This window comes from Astatotilapia calliptera, chromosome 7 (genome assembly GCF_900246225.1).
Source record: "Astatotilapia calliptera chromosome 7, fAstCal1.2, whole genome shotgun sequence".
NCBI lineage: Eukaryota > Metazoa > Chordata > Actinopteri > Cichliformes > Cichlidae > Astatotilapia > Astatotilapia calliptera.
The window spans coordinates 33887459-33902410 of record NC_039308.1 but is presented as its reverse complement, the minus strand read 5'-3'; the positions used below and the strand labels follow the sequence as shown (position 1 = coordinate 33902410).

The 14952-nt window shown below is 42.5% G+C and overlaps 3 protein-coding genes across 3 annotated transcripts; 2 read left to right on the top strand and 1 right to left on the bottom strand.

Annotated features, from left to right (window-relative positions):
• Positions 1 to 11: 11 nt before the first annotated feature.
• nim1kb (NIM1 serine/threonine protein kinase) lies at positions 12 to 6503 on the top strand. Its single transcript, XM_026174451.1, has 4 exons — positions 12 to 1222; positions 1530 to 1806; positions 3511 to 3779; positions 5503 to 6503. The coding sequence occupies exons 2-4, from the start codon at positions 1542 to 1544 to the stop codon at positions 6259 to 6261; spliced, it is 1293 nt and encodes a 430-aa protein (XP_026030236.1). The 5' UTR covers positions 12 to 1222; positions 1530 to 1541; the 3' UTR covers positions 6262 to 6503.
• A 778-nt stretch (positions 6504 to 7281) lies between these two features.
• Positions 7282 to 8862, bottom strand: LOC113027367 (growth arrest and DNA damage-inducible protein GADD45 gamma-like). Its single transcript, XM_026176983.1, has 3 exons — positions 8639 to 8862; positions 8317 to 8524; positions 7282 to 8194 (listed from the first exon to the last, which is right to left on the bottom strand). The coding sequence occupies exons 1-3, from the start codon at positions 8779 to 8781 to the stop codon at positions 8081 to 8083; spliced, it is 465 nt and encodes a 154-aa protein (XP_026032768.1). The 5' UTR covers positions 8782 to 8862; the 3' UTR covers positions 7282 to 8080.
• Positions 8863 to 12840: 3978 nt separating this feature from the next.
• On the top strand, positions 12841 to 14083 carry LOC113027366 (growth arrest and DNA damage-inducible protein GADD45 gamma-like). Its single transcript, XM_026176982.1, has 3 exons — positions 12841 to 12986; positions 13086 to 13293; positions 13416 to 14083. Exons 1-3 carry the CDS (start codon positions 12886 to 12888, stop codon positions 13527 to 13529), a joined length of 423 nt encoding a protein of 140 aa, XP_026032767.1. The 5' UTR covers positions 12841 to 12885; the 3' UTR covers positions 13530 to 14083.
• The last annotated feature ends 869 nt before the right edge of the window (positions 14084 to 14952 follow it).

Below are 14952 nucleotides of genomic sequence, written 5' to 3'. Positions count from 1 at the left end.
TCTTTAAAAAAGAAAGCATTAAGTAGTAACACAAAGCCAATAACAAAGTTGGTGAAAATGAGCTGTAAGAGCACTTCACAGCGGTTTACACGTGGAAACAGTTACAGGTAGGCTACAGTGCTACAAGCCTGTCTGCTCAGCACTGCTTCGATTAATTGCTGGAAATCAAGCTTTGGCTGGTTGGATGGAGATTATTTGCTACTAGCTTTTATGTTAGCCTTAGCCCTTAGTGTCACGATTCCATCTTTTGCACAGTAAAAATAAAACTTCACACGTTCATATATCCACTCGCCTGCTGCATCATTTTCACTTTGATTTCCAGGGTGTTTTTGAATTCAGTCCTCTGCAGGCTGATTATTCATCCTTTTATTCCTAACATGTTACCCAGCACACATCAGTATAAATATCCAGCATGATTTATTTTTGGCAGTGTTGTTTTTTGAGGGGGTTTTGAGCAGTGTGTATAATAATTATGATTTTGTACATTTGCATGGTTTTTGACTGCTGTCTGCTGATTAATGTCCTTCCACTACTCTACACAGGGATGACATACCTGAATGAAGATGCTCATGCCTGCTGAGGCGTTGACCTTTCTAATCTCGTTATCTGTGCTGTTCTGCCAGCATCTAAAGGGGATAGAGAGCTAATCTCTATGGGAACATTTGCTAATGCCGTTGCATAACATTTCATCTTCACAAAATCCAAGAGATCAACTTTACCTAGATAGCACATGGATGTCAGTTGCACAGGTGTATTATGTTAGACATGAAATCCGCATTCTGATCATATAAACTCTAAAAACAACTTATTTGTGCATATCTGTTTTATGGCCCCTTTTTTGATGTTTGAATTGATGTTAGCTGTATGAAAGGACTGGGGCAGACTCAGATTAAAGCAGGATTAGAGGTCATGGCATCATCTTAAGCTTTCGTTTCTTGGACATGAAAAGAGGCTGAAGATAAGCAAAGGTGAGGGGTGTGGCCAGAGATGCCCACACTGACTGAACACTTTACTAATCGTTGTGACGCTCCCCCTACCACGCTGCCTTGCATGTGATTTGCCATGAGTGTGTAGTCATCTGATTTAGAGGACTGAGAAGAGAGCGAGGCTATGACAACGCTGCTCTGAAGACATTTTTTAGGGTTCTGTACAGAAAAAATAACCCCCTTTTTTAATATCATTTGCAAGGGGCTCTGCAGCCATGGTTTGATGCAGAAACTTGGTAAGAAAATTTCTCATTGTAGTTATTTGTGTGTGTTACTGTTTTATTGCAACCATTTCACTACTAGGCTTCTAAAACAGTATAAAACATGTATACGTTGCAGATTTAATTAATGTTTTACTTGAGCGATTTGGTTTCAGTGAAATAAGTGTCAAAACTTAATAGTGGTTCTTTTGGGGAAATTTATAGAGAATATCAGGAATCAAGTAAAAAACAACACCTTTGTCCCTCTAGTTTACTTCTATATGCTCCTCTGTACTGTAACTTACATAAGATGGACTGTTAATGACTCCACCACTATCTTCAGCCTGCTGCAGAAATGCCTGGAGGCCAGTACCAGGTGGCGCGCGCCAGGCTCCACCACAGCCTCTACAGCCTGACGGACAGCTCTGATGCTGGGCCTGAGGATGAGGAGACAGACAACCTCACTCCCCTGGAGAAGCTCACCAGAGATATGTGCAAGGACGAGCAGACCATCAAGGAGCTGATCATAGGGCGCAGAATTGGATTCTATATGGTCCGCGGGGAGATCGGCTACGGGACATTCTCCAGGGTCAAACTGGCTTTCCACGCTCTGACGAGAGGTAGATGGATATTCTGAATCTTCAAGATAATCTTCACTTATATTTTACCTTTGCTTCCTTTGCCTCTGTCTCAGACTCAACCCTATCAAAGCAGAGCTTGAATAGAGTGTGGATATGCAAGGTTTAAACTGGTTGCAGCCCTTTGTTGACAACACTTGAAAACCTTTTTTAAAGACTACACACGTCTGATGTTTGATGGGCCTGAAACTGAGAAAAAAACACAGCTCATGCAATAATGAGCAATTTTATGCAACACAGTTTCCAAATTTAGTTGCTCAGTTAAAAGGAGAAATTACTGAAATACAGCAGCAGAACAGCTGCAACCTGATTCCAAACCTGATGTGTTGAGTCGTTTCAGGACAGGTGGCAGAAATCTGACCTGAAAAGATCCAATTATTCACATAGCTTGAGATAGCTTCTCTTTGAATGTGTTGCAAAACAGTCCACCACAAACACATTCAACATACAGCAAAGTTAAGCTGAGGAGATTTTCACATTTGCAAAGCACAAACAGATTGTATCATTATAAATACCTTCAACATTTAAGCACAAATCCAATGACTTAAAACTGCTAATGGTGGTTGAACCACTAGAACCACAAGAACTGCTAGAGAAAACAGGTTACTGCAAAATTGCTGCCTTTCAAATGGCCAGGTCTGTGACTACTCGCAGTTAGTTGCCATCTTCAAAACAACTTGCAATGGGAAGCAGTAAGAAGGAAGGGCAATGGGAATGAAACAATCAGTCCCCTGTCGATTGGGAATTGAATGGGGTCAAACTGACAATTACATGTAATTTTGTTTGTGATAATACAACATTTAACTGTGAAAATCTGTTGCCGTCTTCATCCACAGAAATTCATATGAATTATTTTGATTCTAGCCAGAATCTCGTAGATTTGAAACAGAAATTTAGATATTTAAACTGCTAAATGGCATAAGTGCTTGGAAAGACCTGCTTTTACATAGGAATATAACCAGAATACAACCAGCTGACAAACAGTTGAGAAAAGTCTGCTATTGCAAAGAGACATGTCGCAGCTGAGTTGCACTTATTGCCTAAGACCGACTCATATTGGTTGAAACATGTTAGCATTTTTTTATAAATTAGATGGCAGTTATTTGCAAACAGTTGCCAATCTGTCTGAGACTGATTGCCATTTGTGTTGGTCTGCAAATGTTCAAAGACAGGTTGCCTTCCACTATGCACCTGGTTAAACTTTTTCTATTCCAAGGAGTCAAGTCTGAAAAGCAGCTGATATCTGGTGGTTCATCTGGATAAATTAATTAAGAGGACCAATCAACTGCAGCTGATTATATATTATATAATATAAACATGCTGTTCTGGTGATGCCAGTCCTTTTTCATCTTATCCTGCTTTAAGCTAAACAATTTCAAACATTGGGATTTCAGGTTTACCTTCAGCAAGCTAACCCTTTATTAACTTTTTGATCATTACTTAATAATTAACACCATATGTTATAAATTTAATAAAAGAATTCTGCTCGCAGTCACTTCTTTAGTTAAAGACATTTTTTTCCCGATTCATTTAACTACTCTCTCCATGTATCTCCATGCAATGCAAAAGCACTCCGGTTTCTGTGTAAGCTTTCAGTTTCTGTTCGACTTTCAGCCTCTGATGTCATGGACACCTTCTCTGGAGTTATGTTACCATGACACGGTCATTCTGTCCAATCTTTCACAGACAAAGTGGCTCTGAAGATCCTGGATAGGACGAGGCTGGATGCTGAAGCCCAGCGTCTTCTCTCCAGGGAGATCAGCAGCATGGAGGCCCTGCACCACTCAAATGTGATCCGTTTGTATGAGGTCGTGGAAACGCCGAGACGCCTCCACCTGGTGCTGGAGTATGCAGGAGGAGGAGACCTCCACAGCAGGATATGCAGCGAGGGAAAATTGTCAGACAATGCCAGCAAGATCACCTTCGCCCAGATCCTCTCTGCCATCAAACATATGGTCAGTGATGTTGAAAGCTTTCAGAGCAAGATGCTGCTTGTGTTTCCCATCATGCAGTTTAGTTATGTGCTCAGTGAAGTCACACCTTCTCACATGTGAGACACACACAAGATGTCATCTGCTTCAGATGTGTCATGGCTGCTGGCAGTCCTCTGTTTGGTTTGAAGGTGAGGGAGCTGCCTGGGTAGAGCGTGCAGGAGGCAGGACACATGACAGACGCTGGCTCACTGTGAATAAGCCAGATTATAACCTGCCCTGTTCACACAGGAACGCAAACTGGATTTTTACTGAGAAGCTGGCAGGTCAAAGATCAGCTAACAGCTAATCCCACCATGTCTGACACAGAGCTGTTATAATTTTACCCATTTTAAAAAATTATTTGAAATGTTATCTTTTCTTTTATTTGGTAAATTTCTAGTGTGAGTTTGCTTGTTTTGGTTCATTTTCATCAGCTTCACGGTTCATTTTAGTTTATCATTATGCATTTATTATATTAGGTATTTTAATAAAAACATAACCCCTCATGACATGTATGTATTGTAAGATGTTTTTGGTGTTTTTCCTGACTGGAAAAACACCAAAAACATCTTGATGTGTTTACATACATCAGCACACTAACAAAGGTTAAAAGTCAGGACATTCACCAGGGAAAAACCAGAATGACACAACAAAGACCTGATGACAAAGTCAGGGCTTAAATACACACACGAGGTGGGTAATTATAGATAAAGAACAGGGCTGGAAAAATAAAGAGAGGTGGACAGAATCAAACTAATGACATAAAGAGGAATCAAAACTAAACACACAGGAGACAAGAGACTAGCAAAATAAAACAGGAAGTAACCAAACAAAGGAACATCTGACATTGCCAGGAAACTGGAAACCATCCGGGGGATAACTGTAAAGAACGCAAAAAACTGAAAGAACTACAACAAAGAGTCTAAAGCCAGAAGCACTGGGTCAAATATCCAGGATCATGACAGTGGCATCAAGTCTGTGCTATCTTACATGAGGAAATGTACTGTTATTTTTGGCCATGAAATACTCGATGCACTTTATGCTTCAGTAAATAAAATCCTGCTTAATATTTTTATTTCAGTCTTGGTGATTTTCTTTTAGGGAAAGAATAAAACCTCTTTGGCAAGTCCCAATTTTTTTTCTCTGCAGGAAAATCCTGATGAAGACCTGATGAAGATCCAATATATATCTCATATTTATTCATAAAAGGGTTCTTTCCTTATCTTATTGTATAAGATATTATTTTAGTGACTCACACTCAACTCTTATAGTCAGGTTGCATTAGAAGAATGAAAATAGGGTCCGTTAGATGAAATCTTGGAATGGAGAATGGAGACATACATCAAAAACATGCAAAAACATGATTATAAACAAGCCTTTGTGCTGACCCAGTTATCTAAACCATTGGAGTGAATATTTTAATTTTCACTTTAGATTTTTTTCAGGGTGATTGTGGGTTTAGCTGTAACCTGGGCAGCTTAGGTGCAGGTCTGCTCAGAGCACTTTTTTGTGTTCCAAAACAATGTTAAAGTTGTGCGGTCACTGAACTGGTCACCATTAAAATTATAATTCATTACAGCCATCCAGCTGTACATCTAAATTCCCAAAAGCCTTTTAACAGATGCAACTTTAATAGTGAAAGTCTAACCTCACATTTACTTTACAGTTTGAAATTCCAACCTTCTCTTTATGTTTTGCTCTGCAGCACAGCATCAACATCATCCACCGGGACCTGAAAGCAGAGAATGTCCTGTTCACCATCGACGGCTGCGTGAAGGTGGCTGACTTTGGATTCAGCACGCAGATGTCAAACTGCAACAATGCCCTGGACACCTTCTGTGGCTCGCCGCCCTACGCAGCCCCAGAGCTCTTCAGGGATGAGTCCTACCTGGGGCCTCCGGTAGATGTTTGGGCAATGGGAGTCCTGCTTTTCTTCATGGTGACCGGCACCATGCCGTTCCGTGCCGAAACCATGGGCAAGCTGCGGCGCTGCGTCATTGAAGGCAATTACACCATCCCCCCCTGGGTGCCAGGCCCCTGTCAGAGGCTCATAAAAGGCATCTTGAAGCTGGTCCCCAGTGAACGATATGCTATCGACCAGATGCTGGGTTGTGATTGGCTCTTACCTGTGGAGTTCCCCTGGTCGTTTCTCCCTTCCGACTCAATGACCACCCTGCGGAGCCTGATGGTCTCGGAGAACACCAGCCTGGAAGAGGAAGTGGAGGAGGTCAGAAGCTCGCTGGAGAAGCTTGGCTTTACCGCAGAGCACCTGCAAAACAATCCGCTGAAAGACAGCCGGAGTCCTGTCACCGGGGTCTACCGCATCCTGCTTCACCAGGCCCAGAAGAAGAAGGGCTGCGACTCTCCCCCAGTAGTCCGAGGGATGGTGAGAGACCCCAAGAGGGAGGGGCTCCGGGCCTACAGGGGCCTCAGGCACACCTCCAAGTTATGTGTGCTTTCATAATAAAGCACTGCTTTTGCACAGACTTATTTTATACCAACTTGCAACAAACAGGAACATTTTTAAATGACTTGTAGCTTTTACAGTTTTTAGCTTTTGATAAATTTGTTTCACTCCTCCTAATGCAACTCAGGTGTCAACCTGCAGCAATGCCCCAGTCACCTTCTGCACTGTTTGGAATACCCTAAATGTTAAATAAACATGGAAGTGCCTAATGAAATTAAACAAAGGTAGTAATCAATGAAGGAATGTGTGTTTTCATTCATTTATTATTACTTTTTAGCAATATTTAAACACATAAAATATTTTTTTTCTAAAGCCCAACAGACAATATAAAAGCTGTAAAAAGAGAGAGAGAATGGGACGTACATTAAATGAGAGACAACGCTTATGCCCTGTTCACGAAAGTGTAACTAAAGTAAGGAGCGGTGCCTGATGCAAATTTCATTTTAAAGGCAGAGCAGGTGGTTCTGCTGCTGCACCCAAACACAGCTGATCTCCTGTCTTTGTGCTGTGTTTACCAAAGTTTCACCAAGTGCCTGCCAGTAAATAATAGTCCCGACAGCAGCTGGCAGGATACCATAGATAGTCAGGACCCCCACCCTCTCTTCTCCCCAAAACCGGCCCAAACCAGCCAGACCTCACTCAGCACTGTACTGACTAACCCCTCCGACTCCTCCCAGCCCTGCCCTGTCCGACCCCAACCTGCAGGAAGCAGCAGATGGCGCGGCGTGGCCAGGGAAGACATCTGCGGGCTAAACAATAGGCACTCTGTTCGGACCGCTGGAGCTGACAGGCCGGGAGCCCCGCTATTGTGCTCTGCGCCATACATATGCAGATGAAGTCTGGAGGAGGAGGGCCTGAATGTGTTTGCCCCCTCCTCCCTCAGATGTCAGGCCGTATCGTCTCTCCACCCAAAGGGAGCTTAAAGCTTGTGTTAGTTTCAGCCCTCCTCCCTCTAAACACCCCGAAAAAGCACAAAAAACAGAGTTTTGCAACTGCAAGTGAAAACACAACGCAAAATTCATCTTTCAAGTTTTATTGAGTATTTTCCACTTACAGCTTCCAATAATGTTTGAAACAGCTGATAAGTTAACACCAAGTTAGTTTCCAGCATTGCCTCAAAAAGATCAAACACATTAAGTCAAATTTTATTTTCTTTTTGTTTTCACTACAGGCTACATAGTAAAATATTTATAGGATAAGCTAACAAATTCTCATGACGTTAAGTTAATTGAGCGATTTTCTAAAGTGAAACCTTTAGAATATAGACATTTTGTTGTTTTCTATATATGTTTTAGAATATTTTGTCATTGTTAAATTTCTAAAGTGAAACCTTTAGAGAATTAAGACAATTCTGGAAAGTGGGAAACATTTCCGCTGACTGCAACTGATGTCATGTTGCTCAGCGAAGAGGACATCCTTAAAAAGTCCCTTTCTAAGAAGGCCTCTCTCTCAGCACCGCTTCTTCTCCTGCTGCGCGTGCTTCAACGTGCGACATTTGCTCTGTGGAACCACAGGACGCAGAAATCGCTTCTCCTTCCTCTCCAAACCTCATCCGCACAAAGAATGAGGGTCGATGCGTCGCTCTTGTGGCATGCCCGACCTCATTCACATAAAGAATGAGAGTCATCTTGGCATGGACGGGACAAGAGGCGACGGTTCACGGGGGCCCCTCGGGCCGGCGCCGTGCTGCCTGGACGGGAATCCTCCTCAGGAGTATCCAGGGATGAGCAGAAACAGGGTCATCCTGTCCATCAGGATGAGTATTTCCAGATAAGAAGCTTTGCAGCATCTGAGCGAGTGAGGAGCAGGTCCCAGATCAGCGCTCGGGGAGGCTGATCTCAGGAACCCAGTCGTTCAGATGCCTGCTCTCCTCACAGAACAGGTGCAGCTTCTCCAGAGCGGGGTCCTCCCAAGACCCGTCAGCCGGGTTCTGATCAAACAGGAAGAGGAAAGCAGATTTAGTCGCACGTTTCTTTTCAGAAAGCACAAAAAAATAAAAACAAAAAATCAGCCTTGAAATTCTTCACAGTGCTGCTACTGAGCTCTACATACCGTGATGAGGACGCAGTGCGCATCTTCAAACTGTTCCGCCTTGTCCCCAACAATCTCCACTAGACGCTGCATGTCGCTCACTCTGACGATGCTGATGTCGTTGTCGAAGCAGAAGGACTGGATGAGGGTGAAGTGGATCTGGAGGGCGATGTCACACTCAAACTCCTCATCCATGGCCAGGACGCAGAAAGACACACTGTCCGGGTCTCTGTGGGGACATTAAAGAACAAAATCCATGAGATTCTACCCACAACTGAATAAATCAGCGTTTAAATGAGTTTACACGTAGTAAACTTTATCTTTCCAGCAGTCTCATACTTACAGGTTCATAACTTTTGCGCACTCGTAGACACCAACGGTGAGGGAGTCGTTGTCTTTGGCGGTCACCAGGACCTCCTCGAGGGCAGTGCCGGCGCACTGAGCACGCTCGGTGGGTTTCTGGATCAGGACCTCCTCAAAAGTCATGATGAAGGCTGTGAGGATATTCCGCTGTGGAAAAGCTCGAGAAAGTCTGAAGAGTAAATCCGCAGGGAGAGCAGAGTGCTTTCACAGCCGCGGTCACTCTCTTTTATACCCTGCAGCTCGTGCGGCGCAGTGAAAGCTCTGTGCCCTGATTGGCTAAAGCTGAATGGTGTATTGGTATGATAATGCTATTGTCACACTCCGGCTCGTGGCAGATTGATGGGGGTCATCGAGCCACTCACACCCCCGGCTGCACGCACGCAGCAGCTTGCCCTGCAAGCTAAAAATTGCTTAATTATATTACAGAAAGCTTTTGATTACTCTGCAGCACTTTAGTGCAACGCACTCAAAACACAGCATATGATTCAAGTTGCAGTGACACATCGTGCACCTGTCTTTTTACATGTACTCATAATAAACTACAAACTGAAGTAAAATGCGCATATAGCTACTCGGAAATCTTTGCAAAGGTTACTTATGGACACTTTTAGCCCCACAAACGTCTTTGTGAACTTTACTAAAACATTTTTTGAACTCAGACAAACTTCTAATGTCTTTTCCTTCATTTTATACTTTTCTGATAGAATCTAAGTAGCAGAATGGCGAAAGTGTGAAGCTCCCCTCCTCCCTCTCAGCAGCAGAGAAAGGGCAGGTGGATGATGCCATCTGTGGAGTACAGGCTGGCCATAAAACTGCCCCATTGTAAGCACAGAAGCTCCTCTATTGTCACGGTCTTCTATACAAATGCAAATCATCAGCGCGTGCCAGAACGCAGTGCGTGCTGCACAATCTGCAGTGCTGGCCCACGCGAACCACGTGGCCATCAGCTGGCCCCCAAATCCTTCCTTCCTCGGGTTTTATTTATTTACTCTGGGGAGTTCAGGAGCCACGCGAGTTACGCAGAAATAGCTTTAAAAGTTATTTTCCTTGGAATTTGGCCCATAGTTCCACTAAATGCTTTCATTTGCGATTTAAGTGGTCCCGACAAACTTTTACGCAGGACTCCATTTCACCTGCTCCACGCGTTAGGCACTTTCAATGTAACATATTGTCATTATTTGGTAATTTTTAGTATCCAGTTCAAGTAACCTGACCTGTGTCTGGTTTTATTATTATCCACAACTTCTTTTCACTCCGAAACTTTTACGCACGATCCTGCCTCATTCGGTTCACTTCTAGTGCCGTTTCTCTTCTCTTATTTGGTGCCATTTCATCTGCATAATAATCCAAAACACATCTTGCATCAGGTCAGACCTGTTGCCATTGCTGCGTAAATTGCGCAGGGGGTTGGAGGTGCAGACACAGGTCGGTGGTGATTGATTCAGCACTATTGTTCTATGGAAGGCACAGTGGCAGATGGAGAACTGTCGCTATGAGGGGACCCCCTCCTCCAAGCCCCCCTTCTCCAAGCCCCCATTCTCGTTCTCCTAAACCTAGGTCATCTTCGACCCCAGGGCTTTTTTTTATTTTTGTCTTTTGTCGACATGTCTCAACATTCGCAAGTCTGTTGTCTGAGTTTTGATTAAGTTAGAATACCAAAGATGAGACTTCACAGTCTAAACTTGCAAAATGTAAAAGGCTATCTCCCCAAACAAGTAGAGGCAAATAAAAATCACTCTCAGTTTGAGCTGTAATCAGACGAGAATGCCCCAAGTGTTTCGTTTAACAACAAAATGCTTATCTTTGCATTATTGCAAACAGGGTCATTTATTTGTTTTTACTTCAGTCCTCATCTGCGCGTCATCTGGCCCAAAGTTTGATTTGGATCTAGCTGATACAAAATAAAACACACATCTACTTTTAGGAAGGATAAGCTCTTATCACCACGGGCCAGGCGCGTGCAAATCGATACCAACCCATTGTTGGTGAAGCACATCTGCCAGATGGTGGACTCTCCGGCAGTGCGCGACAGGTGTTGGTGTTCAAAGCTCTTTACTGGTGACCTGCGGCGACTCAACAGAGCCCACCCTCTGCGTTATAAAGGGAAATGTCCAAAGGTGGCAGATAATTCAGAGGTTTGCAGAAATGTGTTTTTAGTGTTTGCAGAGATGACTTAAGCTCTGTGAATAAAAACAAAATATTTGTATATATTTTTGCACTGATAAAATACGTTTTTGAGTTAGAGAGCGATACACATTACATAACAATCATATTTAGCGTAGATCCACGCAGTCTGTCTACAATTCTGCGTTTTAAACACAACTTACAAAAATAATCTTTGCAGGAGTAGAACATGTGTCTATTACGCCCAGCAGGTGCTGCGTGACTTCTTTTGTTCACCCTCACTTTACCTTCCCCCTGGGACAGATGGTATCTGCCGGTTACTATGGAGAGTGATGCAGAGTAGAGAGATAAAGCACGCAGGCATCTCCAGATGCCACGCGCCAGTCTTTACACATGCAAAGCAGCGGCCCGTGCCATTTCTTAATCTACAACAAACAGTTCATGCTGTGAAGCTGGTCACGACGTCTAAAAGTCTGCCTGACAGTCAGTACAGTTAGAAGGGTGGATAGATCTGATTATTTTGACATCAAACATTGCTGAATACCCTGCATTGATGCTGTTTTTAAGAAAGTTTCTGCTTATTCTTCCAGAAAATTTTCTACGACGTCTTAAAAGGGCCCTGTCCGACGGTGTTCCAATAGTGTTTTAGCTGTTCTGACCACAGCATTAATAACAATTTGGACATTTCTCGCCTATTTACAAATATACATTGTGCATATTTCATAAATTTTTATATCTTTGCATTTTTACACCAGCTGCGGTTTCAGTTAGGAATAAAATATTTAGCTTTTAAAAAACTTCAAAAAGTGGTGAAAGCATGAAAATATCTTACAGGTCTCGAATAGATTTACTGAAGCATTTGTGTACACAAGACTTTATCTGACTAGCTTATTCAATCAAACTTTTATTTATACAGAAAAATATAATGTCATCATTTGAAAACAAACCAGTTCAACATCTAATGCTCTGTCTTCAGATTTTAAAAATCCATCTTTAGATCGATTTTTAACAGCAGACCAAACCAATCAGCCACTGCCACCCATTCATTTCCACAAAAGGTTAAACTAAAACAGCAAGTCTTTCTCTGTGATTTCAGCTCATTTTAATAATCTTTATAAGCTTGCTTAGATCTGATCTGAAGTTAACTTTGACATGATGAATGGTGTTAGGATTCTAACCTTGCAGGAAAGCTTTATTCAGAGCCCAAACTCTGTGGATGAATGGAGTAATACATTTTAAATGGCAAATATGAAATGATATGGATGACATAACTGGATCAAAAGGATGTAGACTTCTTACTGTTTTCACTGGAGCTTTTTATTGCACTGATCCAGGCAGACATCAATTCGCACAAAACAGCAACAGTTACATGGAGAACCTCAAGAATGCAAGAATGCAGGAGTTTTGACCAAAGTTACTACTAATGCTCTGTTACTCTTGATGTAATCGAAGATCACTCCAAGTTTTATTAAAACTAGCTGATTGCACAAGAAAGAGCAAGTTTGAAACAGATAGATTTGAAAAGTCTGAAATGAACCTGACAAACACTTTGTTGATGTTCGGTGAGATGCCACAAACACCGGTAAATTTAACTCCATGCAAATGAATGCAAATGACTGGGTGCATTAAAACAAGCCCCCCTAAAGCACAATATTATGATTTGGAAAGCGTGCAGTTGCATTGAGAAATACTTTAGATTTAAATATCCTTTGGCTTCATCGTTTAAGCATTTCAGTGGCGTTATCAGTCGCTTCTTAATCTTGCAAAACTTTGAGGACTTTCACAATAGTAGTCTGGTCTTGCTGTGTGGTTTCATTATTCTTGTAAGCTGAAATAAGCACTTAAAGGTCAGGCTTTCTACATTTGATCCTTTCAAATGAAGCTGCCCCCAACTTTCTAAGACTTTTCTATGGGCACGCGTGCCTGAGGGTGGGATGGGGGCTGCTGGCCTCTTGTTACCATTGTGCTGCAATCAGCCAATGAAAGAGTCAGCACGTGCTGGGTCTGCAGTATAAATGTTGGCAATCTCCTGGAAGCAGCACAAACAGCCTTTTCTGGACTTTCTGATACTGCTTCAGCTGAACTGTGAGATACAAACTAACCATGCAGTCTCCTGGAAAATCTCTGAAGGAAGCTCTGCTGTGTGCTCAGAGCGAGGAGCGACTCACTGTTGGAGTCTATGAGAGCGCAAAAATTATGACTGAGTAAGTAAACTTCATGTGACCTTAGCATCTTCTCTTAAGATTAGGGTTAATAAACACTGAACAGCAGCGCTTAACAGGATGATTTTTGTTTGCCTACAGAGACCCGGACAGTGTGTCTTTCTGCGTCCTGGCCATGGATGAGGAGTTTGAGTGTGACATCGCCCTCCAGATCCACTTCACCCTCATCCAGTCCTTCTGCTTCGACAACGACATCAGCATCGTCAGAGTGAGCGACATGCAGCGTCTGGTGGAGATTGTTGGGGACAAGGCGGAACAGTTTGAAGATGCGCACTGCGTCCTCATCACGGTATGTAGAGCTCAGTAGCAGCACTGTGAAGAATTTCAAGGCTGATTTTTTATTTTTATTTTTTTGTGCTTTCTGAAAAGAAACGTGCGACTAAATCTGCTTTCCTCTTCCTGTTTGATCAGAACCCGGCTGACGGGTCTTGGGAGGACCCCGCTCTGGAGAAGCTGCACCTGTTCTGTGAGGAGAGCAGGCATCTGAACGACTGGGTTCCTGAGATCAGCCTCCCCGAGCGCTGATCTGGGACCTGCTCCTCACTCGCTCAGATGCTGCAAAGCTTCTTATCTGGAAATACTCATCCTGATGGACAGGATGACCCTGTTTCTGCTCATCCCTGGATACTCCTGAGGAGGATTCCCGTCCAGGCAGCACGGCGCCGGCCCGAGGGGCCCCCGTGAACCGTCGCCTCTTGTCCCGTCCATGCCAAGATGACTCTCATTCTTTATGTGAATGAGGTCGGGCATGCCACAAGAGCGACGCATCGACCCTCATTCTTTGTGCGGATGAGGTTTGGAGAGGAAGGAGAAGCGATTTCTGCGTCCTGTGGTTCCACAGAGCAAATGTCGCACGTTGAAGCACGCGCAGCAGGAGAAGAAGCGGTGCTGAGAGAGAGGCCTTCTTAGAAAGGGACTTTTTAAGGATGTCCTCTTCGCTGAGCAACATGACATCAGTTGCAGTCAGCGGAAATGTTTCCCACTTTCCAGAATTGTCTTAATTCTCTAAAGGTTTCACTTTAGAAATTTAACAATGACAAAAAAAAAAAGATTCAGAAAAAAATCATCTAAGGTTTTCACTTTGGATATTTAATACTGAATTTAAAAAAAAGGTTTAAATAAAAAAAAAGATCTGACTTTAAATCTTGAAGTGTGAAACAAAAACTCTTTCAATTTAACTTCATGAAAAACGAAACTATTTGTGAATTCTTGCATATTTTTTCACATGAAAAGTTACAAATAAAACATTTGAAAATTCTACTTTGCTTATTCACTATTCTTTAATTTTTTGTCTCAGTTGTCTGAAGTAGAAACACAGTAACACTTGGATTTTTTTCCCGTGGCAACATTTTGAGCTCCTTTTAGGGAGTTTTACTTTTACTGGAATCACTCAGCAAGGTCTGCAGCTCCTGAGTGAAATGGGAATAAAGTTAAGAAAACCAAGTATATAACAATGTAATTGCACAGCTCAGATTATTGTTATCGGACTCATTTCTTTATAGCAGTAAAGGATTAGGAGGGGTTACGAGATGGATAAAAAACAATAAAGTGGGAAAAATAGATGCATAATGGTAAACCTCTAAAAAGTTTCATAGTCAGATGAAAAACAGCTAAGACCAATCCATTTACTTCTCTAGAGGAGGTGAGGTGATTTTAACGTTACCTGGCATGGCCAGAGATTTAAATCTGCTGTTTTCATTCCTTCTACAGTAATGATTACAGATCAAATTAAGTTTGTCTCTGTGAGCCTGCAGCTTCTCCTGTACTTCAAATGCCAAAATATGTTTTTTCTTTTAGTGTGAAATTCCTACGACCGCTGCTATCAGGTGACCCTCTAATCTCAAAAATTGATTTAAAAAGTATTTTTTGTATATATTGTTTATCACGCTTTTTCAAGTTGGTACATTAAAAACCTAGTGGATTAGCTATTAGCAGCTTGTGTTTTAAT